This window comes from Natrix helvetica, assembly GCF_964273705.1.
Source record: "Natrix helvetica genome assembly, chromosome: Z".
Taxonomy (NCBI): Eukaryota; Metazoa; Chordata; class Lepidosauria; order Squamata; family Natricidae; genus Natrix; species Natrix helvetica.
The window spans coordinates 115,332,850-115,355,029 of NC_138554.1; the positions used below are offsets into that span (position 1 = coordinate 115,332,850).

The 22,180-nt window shown below is 37.8% G+C and overlaps 2 protein-coding genes and 1 long non-coding RNA gene across 4 annotated transcripts in view; 1 reads left to right on the forward strand and 2 right to left on the reverse strand.

Annotated features, from left to right (window-relative positions):
• The window catches only part of LOC309402014, an 18,201-nt gene extending 13,920 nt beyond the window's left edge, over window positions 1–4,281 (reverse strand). The window contains exons 1-4 of the long non-coding RNA XR_014176830.1: window positions 4,193–4,281; window positions 2,965–3,204; window positions 1,668–1,771; window positions 304–413 (exon numbers count right to left, since the gene is read on the reverse strand). This is a non-coding gene — a long non-coding RNA (uncharacterized lncRNA). The remainder of the gene's footprint in view (window positions 1–303; window positions 414–1,667; window positions 1,772–2,964; window positions 3,205–4,192) is intronic.
• On the forward strand, window positions 3,416–15,223 carry C1QL3 (complement C1q like 3). The gene is made up of 2 exons (XM_081971471.1): window positions 3,416–4,327; window positions 11,250–15,223. Exons 1-2 carry the CDS (start codon window positions 3,740–3,742, stop codon window positions 11,427–11,429), a joined length of 768 nt encoding a protein of 255 aa, XP_081827597.1. The 5' UTR covers window positions 3,416–3,739; the 3' UTR covers window positions 11,430–15,223.
• A 140-nt stretch (window positions 15,224–15,363) lies between these two features.
• PTER (phosphotriesterase related) overlaps window positions 15,364–22,180 on the reverse strand; it is a 39,186-nt gene continuing 32,369 nt past the window's right edge. For both annotated transcript variants that reach the window (XM_081971470.1, XM_081971469.1), the window contains exons 4-5: window positions 20,864–21,004; window positions 15,364–16,048 (exon numbers count right to left, since the gene is read on the reverse strand). In XM_081971470.1, coding sequence (XP_081827596.1) covers window positions 15,838–16,048; window positions 20,864–21,004 — 352 coding nt within the window. In that variant the 3' untranslated portion in view covers window positions 15,364–15,837. The remainder of the gene's footprint in view (window positions 16,049–20,863; window positions 21,005–22,180) is intronic.

Here is a 22,180-nt window from a genome sequence, read left to right on the forward strand (position 1 = left end):
GCAATGCATGGGGAAGCTCAGAAAAGAAAGATCAATGGTCTGATCTGGTCTGGATAGCAAAATATTTCCCCAAAATGTTCCTTGAAGCATCTTTGTGGGAGAGCAACGGAGCTGTGGCACGGAAGGATATCACTTGCCAGGGCATACAAGTGCAAAGCCACAGCACCTCAACTTGCAGGGTGTGCACGAATAAATCCACACTTTTCTTCATTATACAGAAAGAAATACAAACAACTTCTACAGCAACTGCTGATAAACAGATTGAAAGGCTTCAAAATATCACACACTGCATGCATTTCCTACCTTGGTAATAATGGAATTTGAAAAACTTGGGGCATCTGTCTCAAACCTGCAGGAATAGCTTGACTGAGAGCTGAATTGGTAATGGAACTGCTGGAAATGTGTTGTATGACCTTAAAGAGAGAAAATTTATTGACAGGAGAAAAATCTGATATTTTCACCTATTTTATCATCATCATCATCATCATCATCATCATCATCATCCAGATCATCACTATTTTAAAAGAATTAGCTGTATTCACACAGCTAAACAATCATCATGAATTAAAGCTTAGTACAAATCACTCCTATTTCGCTTCTCATGTCTACAGCAGAAGTTCCTTCTACAGCAGTACATAGTTCTATAGTTCTATAGTTCTATAGTTCATTGACTCCCTAATTAAAGATGGATTTGGAAATTATTGTTCTAGCAAAGAGGTGAATAAATCCTGAATTTTGCACTTCTCACTGGCAGGTGAAGCAAAGAGGAGACCAGAATTTGCAACAGCCCAAGCACTTAAGGCAGGAGTAACAGGGGATAATATTGGCAGAGTTTCTCTGTTTAACCTGAACAAGTAGGTTATAAACCAGTGTACAGGCACAGACATCTATCAAACTGTCTGAGCCTCATTAAAGTTTCCTAAGGCAACATGGGCATGATGTATATAGGGCCATTCCAACTTTTACAGATTGGTATTATTGTAAAGAAGACAAATAAGAGCTGCAGCAAAATGTGGCAGCACAGTATAACCAGGGTTAGCCAGCCAGTCGTCCTGTTTTCCTATGTGTTCCATTCTTTTCATCCCACATCCAATCACATATTGCACCTGTCCTTATTAATCTCTCTTCTTTCTGGGAAGCATACCCTATTAGGGTTTCCTTTTTCTATCACTATTTCTTTGCATTTGGGAAACCTTCCCCCACTCCCACCACTTATTAGAAAGTGCAGCTTTTTAGCTAACCAGAAATCCACACATATTCATTTTAGCACACAAAAGGTAAGGGGCTTATAACCAACTTTAATGTTATGAAAATACCATGTTGATGTGAACACTATGGAAAACTGAATACATGTTTGATTTTTCGAGACCTATTATGTTATTCCTTTCTTTACAAAGATGAAAATTTCAAAATGTTTTCCTCTTGGGAGAAACTGATATAGCATAAATAACATCTCTCTCTCCTCTCCAATTCTTTCAAAATGTGCCAGTGTGTGTATGTGTGTGTGTGGGGGGGGGGGATGGTGGTGTTGAAGGTATTGAAGGCCAAGGGATCTGTCAATTGGGTTGTGTCTTTGTGAGATACGGACATTATAAAAGGTTGAACTCTGACAAAAATCAGAAAAAGAGAATGGTAAGAATATTTACAAGTGAAAAAAAATCTCAAACCTTTTCCTTTTTTTGTTATCAGCATGCTGTTGAGGAGATAAGGAGTTGGGTCAACCCATCTCTATGGCCTGCGATGGTCACTCACTTCTTCGCCTTTTGATTCTCTTAAGGAAAAATGCAAGAAGCTGCTGACATTTCTGCTTAAAAGAAAGGATCAATAGATATTTCCTGCTGTCTGCCTCTTTGACCTTATTGTCTTCTGGAACAGAAAGGGAAAACGGGGAGTTGAAGTGTAAGGAGGTGTGTAAAAAATAGATTTGTGCGAGGCAACAACTTGGACAAGATCACAGCTTCTTGGTCATCATGTACCAGGTGTGATGCTACTCAGTTGTTTCCCCACTCTCAGACCACTTTTGCTTATTTCAGATTCTTACCCTGCTTCAAATATCTCACACTCTTTCAAACCATCATTTCCATATTGACAGGCAAATGCCATCTATCATTGAAATGACATCCAATTGAGCCCTACTGTAGAAATATAATTTAGAATCAATGGTTTGTGTGGTTTAAGGTGGTGGCCTCCTTCTGCCTTGCATCTGGAAGAAGCTCAATTTGCTGCTGCTATTTGCTCCAGAGATGGGCAGAAGTGATATCATACATGTTCACCATGCCAGGAAAGCACATTCACCTCCGCCACTAAATGTACAGGAAGGTCTAGAAAGCTGTTTAAATAAAGAGGAATCCAGGAAGCAACATGTATCACAGCTTCAAAAATTTAGTAAATATGGGGAGGGGATGGCCCTCCCTTTCTCTGGCTGTGATTTCCAGAAAAAGAGCAAGAAATGATATTTTTTTGTGTGCTTTAAATCGTGGGTTACTTCAAGAAGCAGCAGCAGCAGTGTGTGTGTTTGTGAGTGTGTGCGTGCGTGCATGTGCGCACTGGGTTGTCAGGTGAATTGTAATACTCTACCCTTGTATTCAAAGTGATATTTCACATGACAGACAGAGGCCACTGGGGAAACCATTAAATAAGGAGCAGCATTGACCTTTATATTCAGGATCAAAGACTGAAAGAAGGTCCTAAGTAGATCTCTCTACCTTCCATGAGCTACTCCAGCAAGAAAACGGCCACATCATTCAAGAATGGGCAAGAGGAGAGCTCCCAATTTCATTGCTCAGTGAGAAGGGATAAATAGGGAGGGGGAGGCAGGGAAAGAGGAGAGGGGAGGAAAACATTTCCCCACACTTGTCAGAGAGATGCCAAACTCTCGGTGAGTGGGCTGAGCGCAGCAGATGCTGGGATGAGATGCCAAAGCAGCTCCTCTTTCCCTTGCGCCTTTGGGTGCTTATAAATTACCCCGCGCCTTCAACAGCCTCCTCTTGTCGCGTTAGCCGGCTTCCTGCGTTCATCGCTCTGTTCCGTTCCAGCGCAGACTGGGGCTTCGCAACTGGGGACCCTCCAGCGGCATCGGCGAAGGAGTGAGCCAGGACTGAAGGGGCACGTCCGTCTCCTTCCTTCTTCCCAGCGCGAGTGGCGAGCAGGAATCTCCCAGGCTCCCACGCGCTCTCCCCTGCTGCCCTCGGAGATTTGGCGTTGCTGCAGAAGAGTAAGAATGAATGAATGAAAGAAGGAAAGAAAAAAAAAGAAATAAAAGAAGGGAGGGAAGAAAAAAGGGGGAGGGGGAGCGACCCGCGAGAAGACCGCAAAAGAGGCGACCGGGAGGAGCAGAAGGGAAGTTGATTCGAGCTGGCATAGACGGGAAAAAAAAAAGTCGATCGCCAACCGCAGCATAAAAGTGTGAGCGACTCCACTCAGCCTAACAGCGGCGGCAGCCACAGGTGCCCCAGACGGGAAGCCAAGCCGTCCACGACAGCAGCGCGGAGCAAGGCTCCCGGAGCTTCGGGATCTGGCGAAGGAGATCTGCCCGCGTGACCCTCCCGGTCGACGGGAGGAAGAGGGCGACAAGGCCCCACGGACGCGGGGAGGCTACCCCGCGGTGATTTCGGTTGGAAGAGGTTCCCGACCCACCATCAAGATTTTGTCCAAAAGCAGGCAAGAGGATCGCCCTGCGCTGAGCCGCCTGGTGGGCAGCAGGCGCCGGCTGATCGCAGCCGGTGCGCTAGGGGTGGTCATGGTGCTGCTGCTGGTCATCCTCATCCCGGTGTTGGTGAGTTCGGCGGGAACATCGGCGCACTACGAAATGCTGGGCACCTGCCGCATGGTCTGCGACCCCTACGGCGGAACCAAGGCGCCCAGCACGGCGGCCACGCCCGATCGCGGCCTCATGCAGTCGCTCCCCACCTTCATCCAAGGCCCCAAGGGTGAGGCCGGCCGGCCGGGTAAAGCCGGGCCTCGGGGCCCCCCGGGGGAACCTGGTCCGCCGGGGCCGGTGGGCCCGCCGGGAGAGAAAGGCGAACCCGGCCGCCAGGGTCTACCTGGCCCGCCGGGAGCACCGGGCTTGAACGCGGCCGGGGCGATCAGTGCCGCCACTTACAGCACGGTGCCCAAGATTGCCTTCTACGCGGGCCTGAAGCGCCAGCACGAAGGTTACGAGGTCCTGAAGTTCGACGACGTCGTCACTAACCTGGGGAACCATTACGATCCGACGACCGGCAAGTTCACCTGCTCCATCCCGGGCATCTATTTCTTCACCTACCACGTGCTCATGCGGGGCGGCGACGGTACCAGCATGTGGGCTGACCTCTGCAAGAATAACCAGGTGGGACCAGGGAGAGCTCCAGGGCGCAGGAATGAGCCCCGGCGGAGCTGGGAGGGGGCGATTCTAAATTTTCTCGGCCAAAGCTCATCCTGGAGAGGCAAAAATTCAACTATCAGCGCGGGGTAGATAGCTGAGTTAGTTGGACTTCTGCAGGTTGCATTTCCGCCTCGCCACCAGCCGCCACTGGCCGAATTTGGCTAGAGAAAGCGGACAAAAAAAATTAAGGGGGGAAAAAACCCTCTCAATGGACACAGAGTTCGACCGGTAAGTGTTAGGAGAGCCTTCAGGAAAATAAAAGTAGCTTAGGAAGTTGAAGATCCAGTGGGAGCAAAAATAGGTTCGTCTCTGCAGGCGCAGGAAGGCTACAAGCCTTTGAGGATTTGGGGTCACTTGAAGAGGTGAGTCTGCACCCTAAAAGAGAAAACCCATGGGGAGGTGCTCGCATGGCTAACAGAGCTCGTGGACCGGAGGAAGAGGAAGGTAATCCGGGAGAGGAGCGCCACCCACGCTCTGTCTGTGGGCACCCCAAAAGGCGATATCTTGGTAGGAGTTTAGGCTGGCAAGGAGAAACTTGGGAAGATAGTGAGCTAGACCCCAAACCGAGTTTACTTACCGAGTAAGACTATGAGGCCAGGTCTAGGCAGCAACTTAGTGCTTCGGTGAAAATGTTAATAAATATTAATACGGTTGTGGCCCCAGGACGGGGGAAAAAAAACACCCCCTCCTACCTCGATTGTAATCTGCTGCTTTTGATTGCTGGGTTCACAACAGCAGCATCTCATCAACAAGGCAGCGAATATTTGAGGTTTCTTGATTTTGGACTCCTTGGAGGCAGATATATATTCTTTCTTTTGGGAAATTACAAACAAACAAAGCGCGCGCGCGCACACACCATTTTTAACATGAGAAATGATTTAGTTTGACAAATTCTTATTTAGATAGCCGGCTGTCAACGATTTGTGAGAACACTGCACAGCTATCGGTAATGGTCGTGTACACGGGAATAGGTATACATGGGAATAGGTCTACACGGGAATAGATCTGGGACTTTAATCGGGGGTAACTGCATATGTGTGAATAGCGAAGTAAAGTTTGCTGCCTACTTGCGACGTCTTGAGCTTCCTCCAATCTAATACCTTCCGGCTGTCTTTGAGATCGCCAAGAGCGAAAGTGGAAGGCAACTGTGCCACACATTGCGTCCCATTCCCAAAACAGGGTGCCCGTTGCTTATGCCAGGAAATACAGGGGAGTAGCCGGGGGGCATCGATTGAAGGGCTCTGCCTTGTTCTTCCGTGAATCGCCTGGCATTACGCCTACAGCAAGTGGGCCAAGAAACGGTTCTACACTCTTTCAGTACCTGCCTTTTTCTGATGGAAAACGCTCTTGGATATCTGGAGTGGAGTGGGGAAATGTACTAAGAGTCTTGAGTCAATGACGTAAACTGGGCGCATTTTAATTGTTTTTCTAAGACGAGAAGGCAGGGAGGGCGAATCTCAAGAGACTTATTGTGTGTGGGGGGGTGTGTGGAGAACATAGGAAAGATAGTCTAACAAGAGTTTAAGTAGATGGGGGTAAGGCGGACGTGGGGTTGGGCCCTGCTGGGGAGCATTTGCTGTCGCGTGGGAAAAAGGGGCAATCTGCATTGCCCATGTGGACGCGGGAAAGAGCGAGCCAGTGGAAAGGGAATCGTATTTCCAATACCCCCGGGCATGTGGGCTGAGCGGCCCAGTGGGCGATCCGCCTTCTCATAGAAAGCAGGCGAGGGAAAACCTTAATGATCTAGGTGCGGGGCTGTAACTTCAGAAGCGTCTCCGCATCCAGGAAAAAGCGGCTTATAGGACTCCTGCACGACAACGGAGAAGTTGTTACAGGACTAAAGACGGTTGTGGAGGGAGAAGGAAACCAGGAGCGCCTGTTTCAACTGGGCCTGTTAGGAAGCGCCCTCTTCTTCTTCCTCAAGAGGTTTGCATCCGAAATGAAAGCCGGTTTCGCTATCCGAGAAGCTTCCCCAAGTCTGCACCAGGCGCGGGCGAAGCTTGGTTAGAAGCCCCGGCTCGTTAGGGGAGGCTTAAGAGGAGGAAAGAGAAGGCCGGGTGGGTTGGTGGGTTGAGCGGCTTCTTTCAACCGCGCCTTGCTAGCAATGAGAGCGCGGGTTTTCCCCAAGGACCTCCTGGCATGGCGGCCCAGACTGGAAACAAAGAGACCTTTATTAATTCCAAATACTCCCGGGGGTTGTTGTCTTGGGATGGTGGTGGTGGTGGTGGTAGTTTTTGAGATGAATCTCGAACCGGGGAGCAGCCCTGCAAATCTCTCTCCTTCAAAGCCCAGATTCTGATAGGACTCTATCAGATTCCATCTGCCGTGCGCCCAGGATCCACTCCACTCACACCTGAGCATTTTTGAAGGGATCTGCGGCAATCCTACAGGCGCTTTCTTAGGATACCAGGCACCAAGAAAATGGGTGAAGCAGCCAGTGAATTTTCTGCCTGTGTTACAGCTTCAGCGCACTTTTGGCAGAGTTTTAGGCAATAGGAGAGTAAGCCCGAAAGAAATGGAAATGATAAAAATAAAATATGAAATTGTGGAGAAATTTGGGAAGGTGGGAGAATTATTCCCAGTTTTATAAACACAAAATTAAGCCAACACTTTAGCATCTCATAATGCAACATCTATACATAGTTAATCCCTTTGGGATTGCAAATAAGCCCATTTAAAATGGGTGTCTGTGACTTTAGTTCTAGCTTATTAACAGTACAAGACTTGGAATAGACAAAGTGAAATCAATGCTAAAATATAATTAAACTAAGGCCCAATTATTTTAAATGGATAATCTCCACTTGATTTATTGAATCTTTCAGACTTACAGTAAAGTTTTGTCAGAAATCGGGTTTTGTTACCATGTTCTTGAGACTTTCTAGAAAAGGTATAATTGTTCTGCTTTCCCCAAGTTTTTGGCAAAAAGTCAAAGCAGAACTCTTCTCCTGATACTAAAGATCATGAAAGTTTATAAAATGGTTTATAAATGTTAATCATTTTACAGTAGTGTTACCTATATCTTACTTACATGGACAATAATGAATGCATATAACTTTATAGATGTCATCTATATGCTAATTGTTTGTATTCATTAATGTCTTCGTAAGCATGATTGATAATTGTATGGCTAAGAAAAAAATAGTTATGACTAGATGGATTTGTTCCCACAAAAATTCAGTGGTTTCTGGATAAAAATGAATTGCAAAGTGAATGTCCAAATAATTTTGTGAAAATCAAAGTAAAATTATAACTTGATGACATAATGCCAACTTGTAAGACTTGTCTTAATTCTACCGAATATGTTGATTTCACAATCCTTATCAGGAAATACTAGAGAGTTTTTACACTTAGAGTACAGGTAAGCATTGTGTCTGCAAACTATGTGTGAACTGTTGTACTGAAAACATAAATGGCTATTTTCTCTTTTATTGCCACTTCTAGATTAAGAGATACTAGAAATAATTCATATTTGCTTTTTGTTTATGCATTCATGTTAAAATTATAGCTAAAACTGAGCATGGGTTTCCTGCATTTAACCAATATCTTGCAAAAGCTCAAATATGGACATTGGAAGGTATCGTGTTCCTGAAAAGAAGAAGAATGAAATTGGAAATTACTGGAGGTTTTTTTGTTTTGTTTTTTGTTTTGCAGAATACCAATGTGCTGTACCCAGAGGAGCACTTTTTAATCACCTCAATTTTGGATTGACTGAATATTACAGATGGGGTCATCAGAGGATGATAAATTAATCATGCATGGCTTTTAACCTTGTGTTTATATCTTCTGACTAGTACATGGAAAATAAAACTAAGGAAGCATACACTATAATCAAATAAACAAAAGTCTCACTTGTAAATACTATATATTGGTTTACATTAATTATAATAGTTAATGTACAATTCTCACATTTACATCAGATTACAAAGAAAAAGTTCTTTCTATTTAAAATCTGACTGAAGTAAAAACAGAACAAAATCTAGTGCTTGGCATATCTTCATATTAGCTTGAAGATAGACTAAGTCTATAGCTCCAGACATTTATAAATTAATTCAGTCACCAAATAAACAGGCAAATATTGATCTTGCTGGTACTGAATTCAGTTCATATTTATGCAGGCATAAGCAATCCTTAAGCCAATTTTTTTTAATATTGGTGACTAGCTGTAATCCATTGATATTCTAAGGGTAATGATTTGATCTTATAGCATTGATAGCTAATGAACTGTGATAATTGAATTTTCTATGCAAATTATTGGTCGGGTGGACAAATTATCTTTTAAAAAGAGGGCAAAGTGTTATAGATTGCATAGCAAAGAGAAAAATATCAGTCCTGAAATACATGTGACTTGTAAGGGAGAAAATATTTAAGAGAAACATATTTAATATTTGAAGGATTCCCACATAGCTTATTGCTTTTCTTAATAGTTAGCATAAATATAGAACTGCTGAGACTACAACATAATTAGTTTGTTTGCAGTTTGACTGTCCCTGTATACCTTTATAGCCCAATGAGGTAAGCAGTCATGGAACTTATGTAATGTACACCACATTGTTTTAATTTGGAGATGCCTTTAACATGTACAGCAATACTGTTTGGAATATTCTACTGAGGCTGCCCTTATAGAGATTATTCTATCTACCCACAACAACAAAACAAAAGAGAAAAAGCTATAAAGGTAGAACAATGAGTATGGGATTCAGGTTAATGCAGATGCAAGGCCCAGTAGCTAAAAAGAAAGCTATTGCATTGTTCAAACAGTTTTTTTTTCAGTTCTCTTATTATGGTTTCTATTCTATGATAGTGTACAGTAAGCAATACTATGCATTTATGTGACATCTGTCCATTGCCTCATAATGTATAAAGCTAAAGCATTTAATGCTAAAGGTAGAGCTTATGTCATATGATAAAAGCACCAATATTATCTGCTGTAATATCAAGCATCATGCAATTCCAACAAATATTTAGATGAAGCATCAGGAATTTGAATATAATTTAAATACTTAAACCTAATGAAATGCAGGCAATAACTATTTCACCTCATGTTGCAATAATCATTCAGATACACCAAAAGGTATCACTCTCCTCTTTGTTAGAATTATTGCCTCGGAAAGAGCATAAATCCAAAGAATGTGTGCATTTCAGACCTCGGAATTCTAAGGTCCTCACCCATTCATAGCTTCTTCATTTTTAGGAAATATCCCTTGTGATATTTATTGATTAAAGAGTGGTCAAGACAGATCACCTCAATAAATAGTAAATTATTTCTGAAGCAATGAATCTAATATTGGACTGTGTGGGATATTATTCTACATTATGGCATCTTAAATTGGAACATGTTCAAGGTAATTACAAATCCTATAAGCCTTCTTGGAGCTTGGTATACAATGCAGGAGAAGAGGTTTTTTCCTGCTTCTGTTTTCTAAGATTTCTAATCCGCTGTGTGATCTTCCATGGTAGGAAGTTTTTTTATTGTTAACATTTCTGTACTAACATGGGGCTACATATAAATATTTAATTTGAAAACTTATCATTTATACTTTTGAAAGATGTATAGGCATTTTTTTTACATATTGTGCTTCTTCCAATTCCAAAAATATCCAGAAGATATCAAATCTTCAACTATTTTTTTAGTTCAGACATCCAAAACCATTAAATCATAGATCTATTAAAGAATAGGATAAAACTATAAATATATTGCAAAAAATGGTCATCAAAGGTTAAATTTAGGCATCTAAAGTATATATAGACGATCTGATACAATTCTTGTTTAGTTATATGCTGAACTGATATCAGATGTGCTAGCAGCTTCAAATAGCCTATTTGTTAAATATAGTTAATCTAGCACGATTTATATTTTAAAACAAATCTTGAGCTTGAAGGCTTAAATAATTGTATATGACTAGAATCTCAAGACTATGCAATATTTATTTCAATATTGATTTTATGAAAATCTTTTAATATTCATATTAAAAAGAATAGTGATAGTTACCTGATGATTTCACACTCACATTGCTTTTTCAGATGATCTGTATTTCAATTTGATCATTTTTATTGAAGAGCATTAAAAAATTTGACTCAGATCTAAGAGCATCAATGGATTACATACTGACTACCTTCACACTTCTATAATCCTGCATCCTTTGTTTTATTCACAAGTCCTGATTCGGATATAGAACTGATATGAATCATACACAATATCATATTGATACACGTCTAGTTTCATCTGGTGAAAAAATCAGTGGGATTATATTACTGTAATCTAGTGAAGTAATGTAATGTAATGATGACAACAGCTTTTGCATTATAATTTCCCATATCATTATTATTTCAAAAGCCATATATTACACATTATTTTGAACTTCCATGAAAAATCCAATGAAACTTCTAAAAATGTTGAATTTGCAAACCCAAATATATTTAAAGAATGTCAGATTGGGAAAGGAGATTAAAGTTGGCAGATCACAATTAATCTCTAAATGGTTAAGAGATTGGAAGTAATTATGTTGAATCCAGCCCATTGTTACAACTTATGTTTCTCAACTGATCATATGAAACTAAATGGAGTAACGTCCATGCAGGCTAGCACCGACTTTGAAGATAGTGTATGAATCTGAAACAAAAACAAGCGACATGCTAAATTAGTAGTTCAGACGCGTTATTTTTGCTTAGGGATGTCAGCGATAGTCAGGCAACAGATTATTTGTTCGTAGTTGTACTAGGCTTTACTACAGCTATAACGGTTTTTTGGTGAAATGTTGATTGCAGTGGTAAAGGGAAAAAATACCAAAAGTATGAGTTGGAACTTGCAAGTGAACATGCAGTTTCATTCCTGAGTGTTGACAAGTACTAAAATTATGAACAGTCTTTCTTTCTGTATTTTATTTAGGTGCGAGCTAGTGCCATTGCACAAGATGCAGATCAAAACTATGATTATGCCAGCAACAGCGTTGTCCTACATTTGGAACCAGGAGATGAAGTCTATATAAAATTAGATGGTGGAAAAGCACATGGAGGAAACAACAACAAATACAGCACATTTTCTGGATTTATAATTTATGCTGACTGATATTAAACACAAACTAAATGACCTTCTAATGATCAATTCCCTTGGCAAAAATAAAAGGATGAAGAAAGCCCAAGGGATATTGGTCATAAGACTCTTCAGGAGTGAAGCCAAATGCTACCTAACCCATATCTGTACAACCCAGAGAAAGATGTTTAAAAAAATAGAACCAGTGTAAGAGGTGTGTGGTCTACTATCACCAAAGCAAAATAGTCCTTGTTGTTAATGTTCATGTGAATGAAGTTCTATATAAATCCCATTTTTTAGAGAGAGAGAGAGAAAAAAAGCACCAAATTACTTCTTCAGCATATGTAATATCCTTGGTGTGCTATGATTTCATGCTGCTTTTCTTCATCCATCAGCTTTGGTGCTTATGACTTATCTGCTAACTATGAGCCAATTCTGAGTATATATGGTGAAGAATGTTTTTCAATAAAAGGGAGATGTAAGAGAAATTCTGCTGTTCCCGCCAAGGGATATATTTGCCTAATATTTCTGTTCCTTGGCTATTTAGAAATAGGAAACAGGGCTCCTTCAAAGCTTAGCTCTATTGTTGTTGTACTTAGATGAAAATACAACTACAGCACAATTGTCTCATTTTCTGTTATTGCTTCAATATTATGCAATTGTTAATATTATGTAATTCCTTACAGGCATACCCCCCTCTAGAACCAGGAGGATTGTCCCATTTAGTTTGATAGAGTAAGAACATATTCAAGAATATGAATATGAAGTAAATGGCCAGATTTCTGTATGCAAAGCAAGAGTCAGAAACAATAATAAAACAATTGCATTCCATGAAAACAAAATATGAAATTAAAAAAAAAATAGCAACCCTATATTCTGGGACTAGGAGTGTTGGCGGTATTATTTCTAATATTTATTAAGAATATAATTTGATTACTGTTTAAGAAATTAAAAGGGATAGAATTCATGATGTAGATACTCAGGAGCAGCAGTTTGGTATGAGTTAAATGTTGAATGTTGGGCATCATCATAGTTACAACAGTGTAGAAAAATATTTCAGTTTTCTTGCTGCATCTTGTCAATTACTAAAGAATTTAGTAGCTTTTTTCAACACCTTTCAAATCTCATCCTACGTGCCATTTACAATTCAATTTACAATTACAGCCGTATGCAAACTTCACCCCAGAGGTGGAGCAATGATATAATATAGGTAGTTATAGATAGAACTGATTAGACGGGATTTTTAAATCTAATTTGCACAGGCTAATTTTGCCCAGTTTAGCATTTCAGGAAGCATCCCACATACAGTTAGCTGTATAAACTGGGGGTGGGGTGGGGTGCAGCTTGTAGCACAATCCTATGCAGATCTGCTCAGAAGTAAACTGCTTTAATGGTAGTCTATATGTGGTGGTTTGTTGTTCTGTTGTATCAAAAGAAATGCCACATAAACTCCATGATGCTATCAAGCATCTTTGGGGCTGTGACCTCAAGATTTGTCAAATATTATAATAGTTTATAATATAATAATCTTGCTCACAATCTGTTAATACTATATAATAGTTACACACTACATTTCATAAAGAAAGGTTGTCTAAAAATGAATAATCTCCAGCAAATAATACAATAGGTTTCTAATTATTCTTTTAACTTAAATATCAAGTTTTTATATATTAAAAACTTATTGTCTATAATTAGGTTCTGAATTCAGTAATGACACTTCTAGACTTAATTTCTTTACCAAGTTAACACAAATTAACCTGTGATTCAAATAGGACTTACTTCTGAGCATTTATGTAGAGGAGTGCATATTTTAAGATGCCAAACTTGTAAATGTGATCTTTCATTATCAGTCCAATGCAAAGAGGTATTCGGAGAATATGAAATAGGGTTGTTTAAATATGTATGAAGAAGTTTTCAAATATGGTTCATTTAAGTCTTTTTGTAGAATGAAGAGACTCAACGAACTATTTCAGTGATATTCCATAAACAATTTCCATATATTTAATTATTTTATATAAAATATTCTTTGAAATAACTGAAAAAGTTAAAGTATACTCTGAAATTGAGTCCTCCATCCATGCAATTTTGTTAGGCAAGAGCATGGCAGTCATGCCTTCTCAGATACCTGAAAAGAAATGAAAAGAAGAACTAGGAATGGCAAAATAGCAATGTTTCAATATTTGAGGGGCTGCCACAAGGATGAGGGGGGGGGTCAATTTAGTCTCCAAATCACCTGATGGCAGGACAAAAAGTAATGGATAGAAATTAATCAAGCAGAAAAGCAACCTAAATCTAAGGAGAAATTTCCTGACAATTAGAACAATTAATCACTGGAACGAGTTGCCTTCAGAAATCATGGCTTCTTCAACACTTCAGATTTTTAAGAAGAGATTGGACAAACATTTATCTCAAAGGGTATAGGGGTTCCTGCCCGAGAAGATTGTTGGACTAGAGGACCTCAAAGGTCCCTTGCATCTCTTCTGCTATTCTGTTTTCAGCAGCCCTGGAATTCCTTAGTAATCTCCCATTGAAATGCTAAATAATTCTTAGTTTTAAAACCCAGACAAACACCTGCTCAGGTGCTGCTGTGACTAAATAAATAGGCACTATAAATCTGCTTATGAAGATACTTTAAATCAATCTTGATTCCTGGTAACTACACAGACAAGTCATTGTTTTTTTCTTGGCAGCATGTTTTAGAAGTAGCTTTTCCTTTCTTTCTCACTAGTTCAGAGGGCCTGGCCCAAGGCCACCCAATTGACTTTGTATCTTAAAATAAGGCAAGAATTCATGGTCTCCTGGTTTCTAGACTGGCACCTTTATTTGCTATACCAAGCACCTTGGCTCTCGAGCACCTTAAAAGTAGATTCCTGATATGTTTGTTATATCTATTCTTCAATGCACTTTCAAGAAAGTAATTTTTGCCAAAATAAATTAAAAATCTGTCCTATTAATATATTTAGGATCACCTTATCGAGAACATCTCCAATGAAATGGAATTTATTTATGTACAATCCAATATATTCCATATATATTTTCAGAAGTTAGCTTGAATTGACTCTTTTCTTTCGTAACCATACATTTAAACTGCAATCATATTTGTTTGTACAATCCTAACTTCTCTTAACTTCAGCTTGAATATTAGATTTTGATTCTCAAAACAATCTCCGTTCCTTTTCTTCTCTCCCTGATCTCTGGTGATTATCTGGCAAATTCCTGTATACTTGGCAAAAATGCACCTTAAAAGGGCCAAATGAATTCTATCATCATCCACTCTGGATTGCATTAAAAGAATTTCATTAAATATCAATAGATGTTAAAATATTCCTTTGATAATCATATTGAAATTTTCTTGATAATGTCACCAGTTTGTAAGTTGATCGAGACATTTACTTTTCGTTTGCCAAAGCATACCTAGAACTGTTTAAAAAACAACAACCATGAAAATAATTCTGACGTTCAGCTCTGAATCTTATAACTCATAACTCCACTTGTTGGACAAGATGTGCAATTTAAACTTACAGCAAAACAGGTTGATTTTCCCCCCAAATTGTTAAAATGTATATTTCAAGAAACAAGAGTCATGTTTCAGAGAAGTAGGTGGATCTATGCAAAGGGGCTGCTTTTCAGGAAAGCAAAAGTTTCAACTGCACCAGAGGTAGGTAGTAACTCGACCTGCCACGCCCCGAACCAATTCTATTGGCGGCGCTATAGGTGCCGCCATCTTGTTTCAGCTTCTGTGCATGTGCAGCAGCAGTTTTTTACTACTGCACATGCATACATAGCACACATCAAGTGCGGGCGCAAAGCGCATCCCTGAGCAAACCAGCAGTAGAAAAGCCGGAACCCACCCCTGAACTGCACCTTGAAATGCAATGCTGTGTGTTGCATTTTGGAAATGAAAAGGCCCAATTCACATGTGAAGTTTTTTGCTCAAATGAACCTATAAGTAGACATGTATAGCATGACGTGAGGCAGGGAAGGATTTATTGCTGGATATACTTAAAGCACAATGAATTTCACATTAGGATGTCCATTTTTTAAAAACAAAACTTTGTAATAGTTCTATCAAGGACTTACACACAAAACAATGGCATCTGCATTCAGATGTAACCCACATCATGATTGAGGTTTCTCATTCTGATTAATTCAAATGGATGTTTTCCATCCAATTAATTCCATTTAAAAATAATTTTGATTTATTCACATGATATGCTCTATCTTCGTATTATAAATGTTTCATTAAACATAATTTTTTTTTCAGATATACATCTATTTTGCAGTTGTTTTAAGTTGCAGTCATACAATCAAAAAGTTGGGGTTCAGCCGTTACAAATCTTATTTTCTTATTTTGTATTCCAAAGGTACAATTCTATTTTCCTCAATTGAAGAAGAATTCTATTTTTTTTTTACTTTCACTGAAATAAACAGAACCACAGGTTTCTTATTTAAATGTCAGCCATTGTTTGGGATTTTCTCGCAATAACTTATCAACTTTATTTTGAGATATTCCTCTCGTGAGCATTTTTGGGACAATATTTTCAAGAATATGAGAATAGCCGTGGCCACCATATTTCTTTAGTCTATGTTTTGTGTGAATATCATGAGCAATCACAATTTTGTCATCATAACCTTCTTCAATCAATGTTCGAACTCTGCAAAAAAAAAAAAAAGGAAATATTTCTGAATAAATGCTTCAAATTAATTTATGATACTAAAGAAACAATTTCTGGAAATAGATTTAAAAAGTACTTTTTACTGAAATCACCTATTCTCCTATGCTGAAAAACAATTAGACCAGCTTTACAGAAAAAGAAAATTTGTGAATTCTGGGACAGTCATGAATTACTATTGTTCTTATAATAAACACTATAACCCTTTTCACTTCAGTGATACCATAGGAGAAAAAAAATTGGACAACTCTGTGGTTCAATTAATGCTATACATGAGTTGAGTTGAGAATGTTATTTCTCTACTATTAAGCTGAAATAAATACATTCTTGGCTTATGACTCTTCCATCTTAGAGAAGCAAGCAGATTTATCGCTTCAGGCAGAAAGGTAAGCAAACCATGCATTCCTGGTAGCAAGGTGAGCTGAATAAAACACCAGCATCTGTTTGTTTATGGTTAAGTCTGATTTCCAAGAATTCTGAGTTGTCGTGTATGAATGGCTATAGAGTGGAAAAATCTCCAAAGCTTTCATTTTCTAAATATTAAGTTGGTGAATGAATATTTATAAGTATTCTACTTGCACAAGAATTACAAAGTACAGGTAGTCCTTGACTTACAACTATTCATTTAGTGGTCGTTTCAAGTTATGGCACTAAAAAATGACTTATGATGACTTTTCACATGACATTGTAGCGTCCCCATGGACACGTGATCCAAATGTGCATGTATTTATGATGGTTGCAGCATCTTAGGGTTATGTAATTCACCGTTTGTGACCTTCTGACAAGCAAAATGAATGGAGAAGCCAGATATCGTTCACAAATTTGTTACTAACTGAACAGCTGCAGTGATTTACTTAACACCTATAGCAAAAAAAAAGTAGAAAAATGGAGAAAAATTTAATTAACAACATCTCATTTAGAAACCAATATTTGGAGCTGAATTGTGGTTGTAAGTTGAAGACCACCTGTATTTTTTCAAATGAGACCACTTCTTTGAAGAAAATTAAATTTAGTTGGATTGAGTACCTAGACTAAACTAAGTGGCATACTAATGAAGGCCAACAGTTGAATGGGAAGAGATATTTGGTCTAATGGGCTAGACAAATCATAAAATACATTTAACAAAACAATCAAATCTACCACACATACATCTATTTCAATTCAATAATATTAAGAGCTTGGCCTTCAGACATGCAACTTTTATTGTACATTTACATACCCTTTTGAACTTTCTGGTGCATGAGGACGGTAGATGACCAATTTATCTAAAAGAAGTCTATCCCAGATATACCACATAGCCATACAACAATGAACACCACAGATTCATGAACAGCCATTATGAGAAATATTGTTTCCTACACTTCTGAATAAGAGGTCAAGGTCAGTTGAAGAGTCTGATTAACCAAAGAGTTCAATAATGATTTGTGTTTTTCTTTTTTAAACCACTACACTTGGGAATATTTTTCCCCTACAAACACAATATGAAACTAATTTAAACAAATACATACTGGAATGTTTACATGGTTCAGTAATTGGAACATGACCAATTTTCTGCACTGAAATCATTGAACTTCAGATAATTGGATGGATTTGTAATAGCCAGTTCCTCATTAGAAGAAACCTCATGATCACAGTGAGATAAATGAAGTCAGACTATTTGACTTCAAGCAATAGGAGTTGTCCATCTTGCTTACTGATGGATGCAACTGAGTTCAATGCAATCATTAAAACCAGAAGTGAGCTATGAAACATTACAAATATTAATATAGCATTACAAAAGGTAATAGTTTAACCTATGTCAAACTTCCTTGGATAACTCGAGTAATTAAAGCAATCTGGTTCTAATGACTATGATGAATGAGAAATACATTTCTCTCTCTGTAAATTTCTCACCATAGCAGAATTATTATTTCACTCCTCAATAACATTTGTAAAACTATAGAGGAACAAATCTATACTATGTCAAGATACATCTTGAAATGATTTCCATGCAAATTAAATGGCCATTCCCCACCTTTATTCTCAAATTAGCAAAGCTGATTGCAAATTACACGAAAAGTCACCCTCCAATTTTATAGACACAAAGGTCAATTTATACGACTATGAGAAGGCCAACTGAACCAATATTTGTTGCAGTATTTGCTTCAACAAGTAACTGAAGTCCCAGAAAGCCACTCAAAAATAGTTGTAGCATAAATTAGTGAATAAAAGCCCTTTTGTCTCCTTATATTGCCTTTTGTCACCTTCAGTGAAGACCATTCTAAAGACTATCTGGGAATGAACTAACTGTAGGAGGATGATTCATATTAGAATGTCTAGGTGCATCATACATTTATTCAGGTTTTTTTTTTTTTGTTAGTTTTACATCCCGCTTTCTTTCAGGAGCATAAAATATAGTGTTCCTGTCTCCAGGATTTTGTCTGTTTGTTTTGTTTTTTGGTTGAACACCAAAACAGCTAGGCTGTTAATCATTGGCTCAAAAGTAATTTTGAACCTTGGCTGCTCAAGGTGAAATTGCAACATTGACTCTCATGACTTTTCTATCAAATAAACTGAAAGTAAGTAGCAGATGATGTAAGAATGATTTCATGTTCATCAATCATAGGGTAGGTTGACAAGAAACAAACAGAGACTATGCTCTCTGTATCTATTTTAATCCCCTTTAAAAATAAAAATATTATTAACCTGATATAGATTTTATATGACTCAGCTACCTGGTTAAAAAATTGTCCCAGAACTAAGAAATCAACTTGTTCAACAACTTACATTTTGGCATTTGTTAAAGTACATAAACATATGGTATATACTACAAATCCCTGTTAAAAGTTGAGCTTTTTGAAATGTAAAAAAAAAATCATATTAAGATAAACTACTTCAGAATTTTTCATCTTTAATATAACATGTAAGTTGTACAATTCAATTGAAAAGCAAATTGAAATATTTTAGGGGGGATATAACAACAAAAACATACAATAATATGATTGCATAAGTGTGCACATCCTTAAACTAATATTTTGGCGAAGTACCTTTTAATTTTAAACCAGCATTCAGTCTTTTAGAGTAGGATCCTATCAGCATAGCACATCTTCCCTTGGGAATCTTTGCCCATACTTCCTTGCAAAAAGAAGCCCAAATCTGTTAGATTGTGAGGGCATCTCCTGTGCACAGTTCTCTTTAGGCTACTCCACAGATTTTCAATTGGATTCAGGTCTGGACTCTGGCTGGGCCATTCCAAAATGTACATATTCTTCTGATGAATCCATTCTTTTGTTGATTTGGAATTATACTTTGAGTCACTGTCATGTTGAAAGATGAAATTCCTAATTGTGTTCAGTATTATAGCAGAGACCTGAAGGTTTTGTGCTAAAGTTGACTGATATTTAGAACTATTCATAATTTCCTCCACCCTGACTAAAACCCAAGTACTTACAAGACGGTGGGCACACTTATGCAACCATGTTACTGTATGTTTTCGTTGTTATTCCACCCCCCGCCTTAAAAGATTTCAGTTTGTTTCAACTGAATTATATAGCTTACTGTATATGTTATATTAAAGATGAAAAAATTCTGAAGTGTTTTATCTTGGTCTGATTTTTTTACAACTCAAAAACCTGGCATTTTAACAGAAGTTGTAGACTTTTTATGTACACTGTAAATTTACTAAGACTTTCTTCTCTTTTATACCCTGTGTTTTCTTTCTTTTTTATGATTATTTACCTTTATTTTTTGCAATTGCACATTGTAAAACATGGATCATTTTACCTGAACAGAACAGTGCATAAAATTGTTCTCCATGTTTTGAGTAGGGAGATGCAGTTTCCTACTATAGCATCTAATGAAAATATAAAACTCTTGTACAATCTGCACTCTTTTGAGTACAACACTACATATTCCATTTACTTAGGCGCTCGCCAAGATTTATGACTTAGCTATAATATTAATTAAAGTTCAAATTATGAGTAGATGATGAGGATGGTTTATGAATTATAGCTAAGCAGGAAACTGCCTAGTATTTCTATGTAAGAAGTAGAATTAGATGTTTTAATGTGAATGATGCCAATTTTCTAAACAAATGATATAAAAGACAGCATGTCCTTTATATGCTATATTTCCTATAATGTCTGTTTTCCTTCCAGATTGCAAGAAAATGATCTTCTACCTTTAGAAAGAATAATAATCTCTTTCTGTCCTTTGATTAACAATGTCTACCAAAGGAGAAAAGAAACATTCATATGGAGAAAGCTATTTAACTTCTCTCTGAACCATGACTAGAAAAAAACTGGACTGATGAAATTATTTTTTATTTAAATCAGTTTTGCATGTGGTCATTCAAAAGTCTGTCCTGTGTTTACATTAATTTTCCATAGGTTCTGTATATATGTGATCTTAAAATCTTAAGAGTAATGCATGTATTCTACTGAAAACATATTTATAAGAAACTGCACATTTTATATGTTTTAAAGTGGACAACTGTATCACAAATTTAGTCAAATATGAAATGGCAAAGGTATATTATGTTCCCAAGGTATATGCTTGTTTAGGAGTCCTATTAGGCTCCAAAGAATTTCCTTGGATATCCTAGTTGAGAAAGAGATAATGAACCATGGCCTTCATGAACTAACTATAAAGGATACTTCAAGTAACTATGATACAATTTATGAACAGACAGCACACATGTCATAATGATGTAAATGACAGGTGGGCTAATCTTATGGCCTTTTAAACCTGGATACCAATGACATTTCTATCATCAACAAAGGTTCCAGTCTAAATGTGTTATGACATTGGAATACCTACCGTAAAATTCTTTCGTTGTCACTTGGCATGTCAATATCAGGATTCATATGATAGGAAATAAATTCGGTTCCAAAAAGGTCATATTCTAAATAGCATCCAAGTTTAGCAAACTCTAATAGTTTCTTCTCATCAAATATAGTCCTGCACAAAAACCAATGTACACCATAAATTAGTTTCACAATCAACTGAAATGTTTTATGCCATTTAATAAATCTACAAATATAGCACATATTGCTTCATAATTAACAAGTCCCTCTCAAATCAATCCAAAATAAATTAAAAGACCTGTTGAGATTCTGACCTAGTCGCATTTATAAATGTTGCTATTTTATACACATCCTGTTTATCAGAAGAGTAACGTGTATTTATCTTTTCAGTTCTTTGGCAATATATGCCATAAAGAAAAAACTAAGTACTCCAAACAATAAATATATCTTCAAATACTGCTGTCTTATATCATTACTTTATTCTTATTCAGAATATTTTTACTTTTGCCACCATTAGGACTTGAAATTCCCGAATCAAAACAAGTTGCCTTGGGTGGAATGGTTTGAGGCATATATTTTAAAGAAAGTTAAAACCATCAGGTCATTTTTAACACTAATCAATTCCTAAACATCTGGAATATTTAAAAATCTGGTTATAAATACACCAAAAAAACCTACAACACTATATTGTTTTATATTATAAAAGAGAGGAGGCAAGCTTAATAATAAAGATGTACAATAACAATTACAGGTAGTCCTCGAATTTTGACCCCAAAATTTCTGGTGCTAAGTAAGATAGTTAAGTGAATTTCCCATTTTATGACTGTTCTTGTCACAGTTGTTAAGTGAATCACTGCAGTTGCTAAGTTAATAATATATTTGGTAATTGAATCTGGCTTCCACATTGACTTTGCCAGTCTGAAGATTTAAAAAATGTGGTCACTGCAATTGTTATAAATATGAACTAGTTTCCAAGCACCGAGGTGCTTATAAATAGAGTTTATTTACTAATAGCTCCTCTAGGCCAGGATGTCAAACGTGCGTTATCATGTGACTTATTGTGACTTCCCCCCCTTCACTTCCCCTTCTGGCATGGGCATGGCCAGAGCGTGTTGCATCCAGACTACGAGCTCCAAGTTTGACAGCCCTGCTCTAGGCTAATATTTCTTAAAGGTCTTTCCTTCCAGCACTTATTCCCAGTTTCAAAAATTACAGAGGTCCCCAAAAAGAGCTTGTTTTTATGGGCTATATTTATTTATTGTATTTAAAAAAAACATTCACTGCTACTACCACTTTTCACAATTGTCTGATGAGATTTTAATATTCTATT

Bases quoted from the DNA above. Each gene is read 5' to 3' on its own strand.
- C1QL3 (XM_081971471.1), top strand. From the start codon at position 3,740: ATGGTGCTGCTGCTGGTCATCCTCATCCCGGTGTTGGTGAGTTCGGCG. The intron at 4,328-11,249 runs GTGGGACCAGGG...TATTTTATTTAG, and splicing joins ACCTCTGCAAGAATAACCAG to GTGCGAGCTAGTGCCATTGC.